The 12,500-nt window shown below is 40.8% G+C and overlaps 1 protein-coding gene across 1 annotated transcript in view; it reads left to right on the top strand.

Annotated features, from left to right (window-relative positions):
• The window catches only part of LOC138036627 (uncharacterized), a 7,157-nt gene extending 1,401 nt beyond the window's left edge, over positions 1 to 5,756 (top strand). Inside the window, exons 3-7 of the mRNA XM_068882756.1 lie at positions 515 to 1,360; positions 2,102 to 2,308; positions 3,260 to 3,350; positions 3,503 to 3,865; positions 4,329 to 5,756. Of these exons, the coding sequence (XP_068738857.1) occupies positions 515 to 1,360; positions 2,102 to 2,308; positions 3,260 to 3,350; positions 3,503 to 3,865; positions 4,329 to 4,601 (1,780 nt within the window). The 3' untranslated portion in view covers positions 4,602 to 5,756. The remainder of the gene's footprint in view (positions 1 to 514; positions 1,361 to 2,101; positions 2,309 to 3,259; positions 3,351 to 3,502; positions 3,866 to 4,328) is intronic.
• The last annotated feature ends 6,744 nt before the right edge of the window (positions 5,757 to 12,500 follow it).

Raw genomic sequence — 12,500 nt, 5'->3', positions numbered from 1 at the left:
AGTAAAGTGGCAATTGCCGCTTTTAACCAATATCTCGCTCAAGTGTAGTTTTACGCTTGTCAGTGTGAACTTTAAGACCAGGATAAAGGCTGTATAATTTTGTGTTGATGCAGTTCCTGTTGTTGTGTAGGGTGGTAGATTCACCGCCCTTTACCAGCACCTCTTTTGAGTGGATTATTATCTAATGAGCTGCTCATTAAAGAGGAGATGCACAAATTTATACTTACAATTTTCACAAACTGACAAAATTGTTATATCATCTCCAAGAAATCCTAAATATAATTAAGAATGATTATTATCTTTCAACCGATAGAGGAGGACAAGCACCTTCTGAAAAGAGGCTTTTCCTGCTTAACTAACTAAAAACTATTTCAAGTGCCAGTGCAGACCAGGAAATAGCTGGTGTAGAATTGGTGGTGATGCAGTTTTCTGTTGCTGTTTTGGATTGCTTTTGAGAGGGTATTAGGCTGGTAGTACACTAGAAGATAAATAAATTTATACCTAAACATTTCAGAGAGAAGAAAAAAAGTAAACACTCCTTGGAAAACAAAAGAAGACAACGCTCATCCCGCAACAAACGAAAAAGGGAAGAGAAGAAGCTTATGAAACGAGGATTGATTGCCTTAATTCAAGAGTTAAAGCAAGATAATGAATCTCTTCATAAAAAATTTAATGTGGAGATAGCAATCAAAGAAAAATACTTTGAAATGTGGAGAGAATCTGAGAAGGAAAAGGATAGGCTGAAAACATCTAAGTTGGTTTTTAATGGTTTTCATCAAAAATTAGCCAAGGAACATAGTTCAACTATATCTTCAGAAATCTTAAAAATAGATCCAAGTTTACTTCAAGATGTCGAAGGGATAGGCGAGCTGGGTAAGGGAAGATTTGGAACTGTCTTTTTGAAGAAATTTAGATCTTCTCCAGTAGCTGTGAAATATTTTGAGTCCTGCACTACATCTAAAGCAGTTGAAAGGGAAGCACTGTTTTTAAAGCAGTGTTGCCACATCAATTTGCCATTGATATATGGTATGAACAACACTCAGAGGCCATTTTACATTGTCACTCAGTTCTACGGAAGGGAAGACTTAAAACCAGTTACGTTGAGAGGTGTTATCCAAAGAGAAAGTGCAGACATATCAGTATCAGGGGTAGAAAGCTGGCTTCACATTATAATGCAGCTTTGTGATGGCCTTTGCTATTTACATGACAAGACAGTCATTCACAATGACATTAAGAATGACAACATTGTAATTGTAAGGGGTTCCTCTGGATTTTTTTCACCAGTGCTTATTGATTTTGGCAAAGCATGTTTAATTAGTGAGGCAAGAAAAAAAAAACTTTCACAAGAAGAAAAAAATAGGTATTATAGCGAGCATTTCCATATTGCGCCCGAAGTTGTTGAAGGGACCCATTCTCAATCTATTTTGAGCGATATGTATTCTTTTGGAGTCGTGGTTGCAAGTCTTTATAGTTTCACCAAGTATCGTCCACTAAAGGAACTAGCAAGGCAATGTCTCAAGCCTGTGGCAAGTCGATGTACCTCATCAGAATTACTTGGTATCGTTACAAAGATGCCAGCAGTAGATCAATAAGTCGCACATTAAAAAAATGCTTGTTTTGATTCAGTGGAAAAATTCTAAAAGACATAAATTAGATAGCATATGTTCCCTCTGTAATGGCGACAAATTGATCTGTTGAAAATATTTAAGGTAAAAATCTTTAAATCTCTCAAATACAGTTATCATGATAATGATTGTGACATTATATCAATTGGAAAAAAAAATATGTCTGCATATATAGTTAGTAAGGGTGACTCTCAAAATATTTTGTCAAAGCCATTTAAGCATTAAGTTATCACTAGCTGTCAACTATTTTTTACTTGTGTCTGTTAAAGCTGATATGGTATATCTGATTATGACTTACTGGTCTGTGTTTATTATGTTCAAGTATAGGCACAGCCTGTCTGATCTGCATGTATATAGGTCCTTGATGTTCTGTTTCAATGGTCATTAAAATAGTCCTTTTCTCTGAGAAATTGGTGGTAATTATTGGTGTAGCTGGAGTCTTTACCTTGTTTTTTCTCCCATATACTTTCTTTAAGGAGTGAACCAACTGTCAGTGCAACTCCAAAAGGTGCAGCTGTAATTCTCAATGCAAAGCTCCCGTGGCCTGCAAAAATTGATTTACCTACCAATTTTAGGCCAGAAGTGGCAAGAGCATTGCTAGAGAAAGATCGAGGGAAATTTACTTCGAAGATGAGAAAGAGCTTTATTGCCCGGATTTATGAATATTTTGCAAGATATACCCTGTAAGTCAATAATAAGAGTTTAATTCCAACCAGTATAATTACCTTTGAGAATAGAACATCTTATTACATCACTGTGTTAAACAACATCCAGCCTTTAATTAAACTGGCCTTAGCTTGCTTTTATCTGATGTTTATGCATAACTCACTGATCAAATTCTGGAAGATCTTTAATTGATAAAACGTGTCAAAACATGTTCAAAATTCAAAGAAATAAACCCTTTTCCAGTATGCAATAATTTTTATTGTATGACGTGCAGGACAATGTTATCAGCTGAAAGAATAAGACTCAAGTTTTAAGGGTCTTCCCAGGCAACTGTGCATAATAAAGTTTTTCCAATCTTTCTAGTTGGCTTAGCCTCCAACTTGTTGAAGCACTTTATATTAAAGCATTACTTTCATGTACACAACATGCAGGCAAGATAATTACAATTAGTATATACTCACTCAGTGATCTTGGTGTTTCAAGCAATCTGATTGGTTCGCTATCTCGGAGCAATTGAGCATTATTCACTCCCTACGGAGTGAATAATGCGTGATCCAAACAAAACAAAATGGCCAGTGTATACTCGCGTTTGGCCACCATTAGTGAAGTGAAAATATTGACTTTGAATGGTTTTCTTCTGCACATGTTGAGATTGAGTGTTCTTGAGAAAACTTTGTGAGTATATACTAAAACAATTATTATTTTCAATCTCGGTGAATAGCAGAATATTTACCTCGCAACTTCGCGGCTCAGTAAATATTCTGCTGCTGTTCGCCTCGAGTTCAAAGAATAATTGTTAATTATTAGTTTTTGTTTTTTTTTGTTTTATTTGTGTTTTGTTTTATTGTTTGTTTGTTTTTTCCTGGAGGGGAAAAAGAGGTCAAATTTCACAATTAACTGGTATTTCAGTCAGAGTCAGAAATTTGCAGTAAGCAATATGTCGACAGTCATTTTGCTTCGTATTGCAGTTATCCCACAAAACATCAACTTACTGAGATAGCTCAGTTGGTGGTTAAGGAGTATCTGTTCTTAAAAGACACATCAGTTGGGACTGGATATGTGAGTGCTATATTGTTGTGCATGCTCAAATTAATCACTAAATCACAACATTCATGACAATGAAAATGGCTTATTTTAATTTATGCAGTGGTTAATACAACTTTTACAATTTAAACAAAGACTAATTTTTGTTTTTTTTTTTATTTTTTTAGGACTCCTGGCTTGCACAGCTGTATGAAAAGTTCAGAAATGAACGAAAATCTATTCGTGATGATCCTGAGGTTGTCCTGCATAGCAAAAGGAAAAGGCAAAACTCAGACTTGCATCCTGTCCCTCTAAAGTTAAGGAGGGGTGGAATCAATTGGGAGCCACCCTTTCCTGAGGGAGAGGATGAAGTGTCAATGGAGAGGCATAAAGAAGCTCTCAAAACTGAAATGCGCCGTAGAGCACCAAATTGGGATAAGGTGGGAAAGAGCATGGCACTCACTTTCCCTGATCGAAGACGGCAAATGAACCAAAAAGTTGCACTTGCTGATTTGCGGGAAGAATATCCTGCCTTATTTGATTTTAAACAGGTATGTACCTGTAATCAACCTTAACAAAACTCTATAGCTTTTATTCAGTGATAATCATCCAACACCAAGGAAGATGCCTCACTCATCATGGAAACTCATACCCAATTTGAAAAAAATATATATAAAATATGAAAAACATGGGTACAAGGATAACCAAAAATATGCTCTCGTTGTTTCATACTCTTGATGCCTTAAGACGTTGTCATTCAATAGTCCATTATATTGGTACAGATGTCATTTACTAGCAAAAAAAGAATGGAGGTATTTCGAGCCAGGTCAATAATACAAGTTATAGTAAGCTGAGAAGGCAGTTGACATCCACTTTCAGCAAAGTTAGGGAAGCACATGACAATTGGAGTGAATGGACACTATAATAGTTCAATTGTTACAAGTCAAAGACTTGTGCAGCCTCTTAAGTGTAGGAAACTGTGATGACACCAGTCTTTTTTTTTTTTTTTACTAGATTATAGCTGAATTTGAGCGCATCTTGGGCATGGACACAAGTATTCTTGCATCATTCCGAGCCAATTTCTCACAGGCTGCAAACCAAATAATCACTCTTGGGAAAGCCAAAGAAAGCAAAAAGAAATGTGGCATTGCAGAATACTTGCTGCTCCTGGAGGGAGATTACGAAGATGATGACCCATGTGACAACACACTTGGTAAGACTGATTCTTTTTTAGAGAAACGTTCTCTTATAAAGACTGACAAAGCTTTTGTCTTAATTGTGGAATAAAAAATTCCATACTGATTTTTGAGCCCCCTCTCTGCCTCTCTGCCAGAAGTCGTCTAGTAGTCAGGGAAAAAATATCCCACTCTGACAAATTTGCACTCACAGGAGTTAGAATTGTTGTTTACAGAAAGCTGTGCAGGGATGGCACAGTGGTGAGAGCACTTGTCTCCCTTCAATGTGACGCAGGTTTGATTTCCAGACTCAATGTCGTATGTGGGTTGAGTTTGTTGGTTCTCTACACTGCACCAAGAGGTTTTTCTCCGGGTACTCTGGGTTTCCCCTCTCCTCAAAAACCAACATTTGATTTGCGTTGACCTCAGTTTACAGTGTCCCCAATTAGCGCTCCAGTGCTAGAACAACTAGACACTTAATAAAGTTCCTTTCCTATGTATACATTATGTCACCATGACCTAACCTAACAGCACAAAGTGCCCATGAAGATAACTTACATGTATGCCAAGAAAAAACAAGAACAATAATAACATCCAAGGACAAGACAAATATAGATAAAGATTATTTCCCAACTGCAAACACTAATTTACAAAAAAAACCCCAATAGAATATGAAAAGACTGATTAGGATATAAAAGATTTAATTAACAGAATGAAACAAGTCATTAAGTTGCAAGTCAATACCAGGAATTCCATTTAGAATACAGTAATTAATGTTTCTGATGTCAATGTGAAATTAGCCATTCATCTCCAAACAAGTGTTCACACAAAGCAACAAAACCTTATACATTAGCAAAATTACTAAGCAAATGCATTCCACAGTTTGAATGATGGAACTGAAGAATGAAAATACATCCACTGAATATACTAAAATTGCAGTCAGGGATGGTTATAAGAATATAAAATTTGTGTTTGACACTGACTCTTGTCAATACAAAGAACTTTAATATTAAACACAATTTCTATATTCTTAAAATACACCCACCTTCCCATATTCTGCATTGTAGAATGGTGGGCCATATACATGTAAAAGCCATCACCATAACTACAGCAGGGGAAAAATGAGACTGTAAGAGATGCTTGCTTATCGTATTATTCCTTTACTTCAGATGAAATAGCAGAGATTGCCATGGTTGTGTTGCCTATTTTGATGAAATCAAATGCAAGCAAGAACCGACAAACTCAGCTACAGGCCTTTGTGCACTTTCACCCTGTAAGTACAATAGAATATCAAAAATGTTTGAAAAGAACCTCAGTCTGTAATATCATACCACAGATAATTTGATATACATGGAATCGGTCAATAACTGACCAGCTGGGACTTGTTAGAAAATGTCTTGTCTTATCTTGGAACAGGATTTTAGGCTGTTCTTATTTTGTCCGCGTCTTAAATAAGATGTGAACTTCCTCCTATAAATGGGTTCGCGTCCTAAATAAGACGTGAACTATAAGTGCGCATGCCTGTCACATGCGTGACGACAACAACAAATCGTCATTTCGTTGACAAGTCACCCAGGCTAACAAAATGGCTTCCCAGTCAGCCTCAAAAACACCAACAAAACAGAGAAACTCGTGGACTTGGTGGAGGAGAAAGAGTTCCTCATCCTTTGCCCGGAATTGGCAATTGCGGAACAACTGGATAACTGTGTGACAAGCGCTGGAGTAAGTTACTTCTTGTTTTAATTTAATTGAATTGAAAGGGTTTTGCGGATGAAAAGAACAAAGGTGGTAACTGTTAATTAACAGTTATTCTTCGAGGGTGTGCTAGATTTATAATGATAAAGTCCAAGTAGAATAATTGATTTATTAAAAGACTCTACAGCAGGCATGTGTGTCGGGTTAAGCTTATGTGTTCCCTTTTACTATCATTCTAGAATGAAGAAGTATATTCCTTCATCCGAGATGGGTTGATCGAGAAAGCATTTGAAAAGAGAGAAGTTGACAAGATACGGTCGAAATACCGTAAGCTTAAGATGAAGTACAAGTAAGACATTTAATTTTCGTTTTGTTTTAGCATGCAGTAATGTTACATATAGAAATCCGCCAGAGGACTGGACACTGTATGCGACGTCATGTGACGTCAGAGAGAGGACCATGTGCTTTTGAGAAAGTTATGAAGCTAAACAGTTAAGTTAAAAACTGTGGAAATACACGTGGAATAATTCAACATTGTGTGGATTTCTTGTGTAACATTTTGGGGGACTGTCCGGGAGAAATTGTGGAAGAAACTGGATGGTTTTATTAACTGTTTGGATGGTCGATTGATCACTGTGTACGAGGACTTGAGTGTATCGCCGCCATTACACCTCGATTTTGTGTTTCGATGGACAACGTTTTTTCGAGCAGGATGCAACGGGTTGTAGTTTAAGGGAATATGTGGTGTGGACGGCTGGTCATAAGATAGTGGGACGCGGATTCGAGAACAGGGAAGGTAGGAACGCTGTTTTATTGGATTTTATGTATGCTGGTTTGTGATCGTGTTGTTTATAAGTAAATGCGAAATGGCCGAAGAGAAACTGATTCTCCTGGATCGCAAAATTTTGTCGTTGGACTTGAGTAGGTTATGTGAATTTGCTCTTCATGCTAAAGTTGAAAAGTCGGCAGTAGAGGGCAAGAGGAAATTAAGTGTTATTCGGGCCATCAGACGAAAAATTGAGGATTCAGTTGAGGATTTGTCCGACGATGATCAAATTGAGTATGTCGATGGGTTAATCGCACATTTGGGCCCACCGCCACTCCAGGGGATTGGAAGATAATTACGGCCAAGAAGAATTAGAAAACATAGGCGACCTAAAGAAACTCAAGGAAGAGCTGGGTACATTAGAGTATAAGCAGCAACAAGTCGTGGAAAAATTGGCAAAAATGCAGAAAGAAGAGCTTACTGACTCAGTGAAGGACGAAGGCACGATTAAGTTTCCGGTTAAAGGGGTTGAGCAAAGCATATTCCGCAGAGATTTTAAAGTACAAGGAGTGGTGGGCGACCCTGGCCAGAAGGATAAGCTGGGTTATCAAGCTCTAATATCCCAAATAGAATCAGGGCTTGCCAAGGGATACTCGGATAAGGAAGTAGTTAGTGCCGTAGTTCGTGCTATACAGCCAGGCCTGCAACTAAGAAGCTATCTAGAAAACATGACTGACCTAACCCTGCCCAGGCTGCGTAAGATTCTTCGCTTCCATTTTCATGAGAAAAATGCCACAGAACTTTACCAGCTTCTAACAAACATTGCCCAGCTGCCCAATGAAGACCCGCAGTCATTTTTGATGAGAGCACTCACGATTAGACAGAAGATAATTAGTGCTTCAAAAGAGTCTGATATTGGGGTTAAGTATGATGCTTCCTCGGTGCAAAGTTTGTTCCTGCATGCTTTGGAAACTGGTCTCACTGATGAAACCATCCGTACGAAAATACGACCTCTCATTCAAACCCAAAAGTCGCAGACGAAGACCTCATTGGAGCAATGAGCCTAGCCATATCGGCAGAAGCCGAGCGAAGTAATAAGTTCAGTCTTACTAACAGGGGAAAGTCTGCAAAGGTGTTCACCGTTGAAAGTGCAGTAGAACCAAATACAAGGAAAGAATTGCAACAGGACTCACAAGTCCTAGCTACACTGAAGGCTGTACAAGCAGAGCTGGCCACAGTGAAATCGGAAGTTAAGACCCTCCGGGAAGTAGCAGGTAACCAGAAAGGAGACACTATGATACCTAGTCATCATGGTGGGGGTGGAGTGAAAGCTGGAACAAGACGACCAGGTTGCCAAGAGTGTAGAAGGAAGGGGGAAGGCGACCGATGTCCACATTGCTACCTCTGTGGTGGCTTGAACCATATTTCACGCTACTGTCAGACCAGGCTCAGAAGTTATCCGGGAAACGCAGCCAGGCTACCCCCGTGGGACAGGGAGTAGCCTCGCCAGAGAAAGAGAAGTCCCACCAGTGTAGTTGTTGCCTGAAGCCCGATTGCCACACACAGTTACTACAGTGTTCAAGGTGCCAGTCTGTTTGGTATTGTTCGGTGCGTTGCCAGAAGGCTCATTGGCCAAAGCATAAAGTGTTATGCAAAGCAATCAAGGACCTCTCTGAGAGAGAATCGTTTAAAGAAAGGGGTTAGGAGATGCCCAAGACAGAGGTGTGTATGCTAGTCACATCTCTCCCAGGCAACAGGAACGTATAGTTAAGCTGGTGGGAAGAAAGTGTTTGGTAGATTGCTACCTGGATGACATGGCTACAAAAGTTTTATGGGACACAGGAGCCCAAGTGTCAATTGTTTCAGTAGATTTCCTGAAGAGCCAACTACCAACAGTCAAAATAAGGGATATTGAACACTTACTTGGTACAGATGGGTCCATAAGTTTGCAAGCAGCAAATGGGACGAATATCCCTTACTGTGGATGGGTAGAGATTGGTGTAAGGTTAACAAATGAGAATGAGACAGAAACTAGGGTTCCGTTCTTGGTGACAATGGAGAACATTGAGCAGCCCATCATTGGTTTTAATGTTATAGAATTAATGGTCAAGAATACTGAAGGCAAAGAAGATGATGCATTACTGGGAAGGATGTTAAGAAGCTTTAAAACGAGTAAAAGTGGTGACATACAAGCGTTGATAAGCCTAATACGTACTACCAATTCTGATGAACTTTGTCTAGTTAAATCTACAAAGAAGCCACACACTGTCCCTGCAGGGGAGACGGTTCACTTACCTTGTCGTGCTAATACTGGACCAATCTACCGTAAGACCCCTGTCATTTTTGAGCCAGATGAGTTGACAACCTGGCCTGCAGGATTGGCAGTCCACGAATCCCTTACACTGTGAAGGAGGGTGATGCAACCATCTTATCAGTCGCAGTGACCAACAACACAAACCACGATATCACCCTGCCTGGAAGAGTTGTCCTGGGGCGCCTCCAGCTGGTCCGGTCAGTTACTCCAATTGAAGTCAGGTTTAAGGACCCTGAGACACCGACCCCATGCGAGGGACCGCCTTGTGAAAAAGATACACCGGCTGAACGGATTGAGAGTGACTTGCCATGGTTACCTGAAGTTGATTTGAGTGGACTGACGGTAAAACAAAAGGAGCAGGCAAAAAAGTTGTTGGTTGAAGAAGCAGATGCATTTGCAACGAACGATGATGATGTCGGCTGCATTCCCGAATTGGAGATGGATATTAGACTGACTAGTGACCAGCCAGTGCAGAAGAATTACATTTCCATACCCCGTCCACTCTACCCAGAAGTTAAAGGTTACGTTGAAGACTTGCTGAACCGAGGTTTCATCCGGAAGTCCAAATCGCCATTCTCAAGTAGTGTTGTCTGTGTTTGCAAGAAAGATGGCGGAATGAGGTTATGTATAGACTACAGAGAATTAAATAAGAAAACAGTGCCAGACCGGCATCCTATTCCTCGGATCCAGGAAGCGTTAGACAGTCTAGGAGGCAAGTCATGGTTTAGTGTTTTGGATCAGGGAAAAGCCTATCATCAGGGGTTCATCGGCGAGAAAAGTCAACCGTTAACTGCGTTTATTACACCTTGGGGGTTATACGAATGGGTGCGGATACCATTCGGACTCATGAATGCGCCCACAAACTTTCAAAGATTTATGGAGAACTGTCTTGGCGAGCTGCGTGACGAGATGTGTATCCCCTACTTAGATGATGTAATTGTATTCTCAGAAACATTTTCGGAACATATTGAACATCTCCGTAAAGTTCTTCGTCGGTTGAGGAGTTATGGTGTGAAGCTTAAGCCTGGAAAGTGTGCATTGTTCAAACGGGAAGTGTCTTTCCTTGGAAGAATTATCTCTCAAGATGGGTACCGGATAGATCCCAAAGCTACAAATGCAGTGATTGCAATGAAGAATGTAAAACCGCGGACCGTTGGAGAAGTAAGAAGACTCATGGGTCTACTTGGGGTGTACCGCCGTCATATCAAAAACTTTGCACAAATAGCAAAACCCGTTTACGATCTCCTCAATCATGACCTGCTGGGGAAAAAGAATGCTACCTCAACCAGACAGAGCCCAGGGTTGCGTAGTGGACAGTTACCATCTTCGTCACCAGTGAAGTGGGAACCCAGGCACCAGTCTGCGTTGGCTACCCTAATAGGTAAAATAACTTCACCTCCTCTACTGGCATACCCAGATTATAATGCGCCATTCATTGTACACACCGATGCATCACAGGATGGCTTGGGAGCGGTCTTGTATCAGAAGCAGAACGGTTCTACCCGAGTAATTGCATATGCCTCTAGGACTCTGACCCCGGCTGAACACAACTACCACATGCACTCTGGCAAATTGGAATTCTTAGCATTGAAATGGGCAGTGACAACCTCTATTACGCTCCTGACTTTGTAGTATACACCGACAACAATCCCTTGACTTATGTGTTAACATCTGCTAAGTTAAATGCTACAGGATTGCGGTGGGTTGGAGAGCTTGCAGACTTTAACTTTGAAATACGGTATCGACCAGGCAGGTTGAATGCTGATGCTGATAGCCTTTCCCGATTGCCCCGTGACTTCCACACCTACATGGACAGTTGTACTGAGAAGTTAACTCCAGAAAGCTTGCATGCATCAATCTCTGCAGTCCAGACATTGTCAAATGGGGACTCAATATGGCTGACAGCTCTGACTGATGAAGAAGAGGAACTCCATCTTGTCGACGCCCCGTCATTAGCATCTTGCAATCAAGTAAGAGTGGTGCATTTAGTGAAAGCACAGAAAGAAGACCCTCACATTGGACGCGTCCTTGAATTACTCAAAGCAAACCACAAACCGACAGTGAAGGAAAAGTACCAAGAATCACCTTTGGTTCGTAAGTTCCTGAATGAGTGGCACAAGTTTCATGTACACAGGAAGAGTGGGTTACTTTATCGTAACCAGCAGGTTGTTCTCCCATTGAAATTTCGTCGCACCGTTTACCGTGAACTCCATGAAGAAATGGGCCACCTTGGTGTTGAGAGAGTGCTAGCTCTGGCTCGAGAGAGATTTTATTGGCCACACATGAGGAGAGATGTAGAGAACTTTATCCATCACGTATGCCGATGTCTAAAACAGAGACGTCCAAATCTACCAACAAGAGAACCATTACAGCCAATTACAACAACGGCTCCTCTTCAAATGGTTTCCATCGACTTTGTGCACCTAGAGCGGAGCTCCGGAGGCTATGAGTATATCCTGGTGGTGGTAGATCACTTTACCAAGTATGCGCAAGCGTACCCAACGAGGAATAAGACCGCTATTACCGCTGCAGAAAAGATCTTCAATGATTTCATCCCACGCTTTGGGTTTCCTGAGAAAATCCATCATGACATGGGAGGCGAGTTTGAAAACCGTTTGTTCAAGAGGCTTGAGGAACTCTCTGGAGTAATGCACTCGAGGACTACTCCATACCATCCACAGGGCAATGGTTTGGTTGAGAGAATGAACCGTACGTTACTCAGTATGTTGCGAACCCTACCTGAAACTCACAAATCCAGCTGGAGAGATCATGTAAATAAACTCGTTCATGCATACAACTACACTGTCCATGAGTCAACAGGTTATGCTCCATTTTTTCTTTTATTTGGTCGTAATCCTCGCCTGCCAATTGATGTAATGTTTGATCTCGAGGAGGAAACGGGAGCCAAATCACATGCTGAGTATGTTACCAAGTGGAAGTCTGCCATGCAAGAAGCTTACTCACTCGCGTCAAAATCTGCCATGAAAAGTGCCATGAGAGGGAAAAAGAATTATGACAAACGAGTAAGATCATCAGCGCTGCAAGTAGGAGATCGTGTCCTGGTACGCAACCTCACTCCTCGTGGTGGACCAGGAAAGCTCCGTGCGTTCTGGGAAGACCAAATTCATCTGGTCGTTGCAAGAAAGGGGGAGGGGAGCCCAGTATATGACGTAAGGCCAGAATCAAGTCAGGGACCTAGCCGTACTCTACATCGAAACCTCTTACTCCCTTGTGAC

This window comes from Montipora capricornis, unplaced genomic scaffold (genome assembly GCF_036669925.1).
Source record: "Montipora capricornis isolate CH-2021 unplaced genomic scaffold, ASM3666992v2 scaffold_492, whole genome shotgun sequence".
Taxonomy (NCBI): Eukaryota; Metazoa; Cnidaria; class Anthozoa; order Scleractinia; family Acroporidae; genus Montipora; species Montipora capricornis.
The sequence above is the reverse complement of the archived record's forward strand: the minus strand, read 5'-3'. Positions and strand labels throughout refer to the sequence as shown.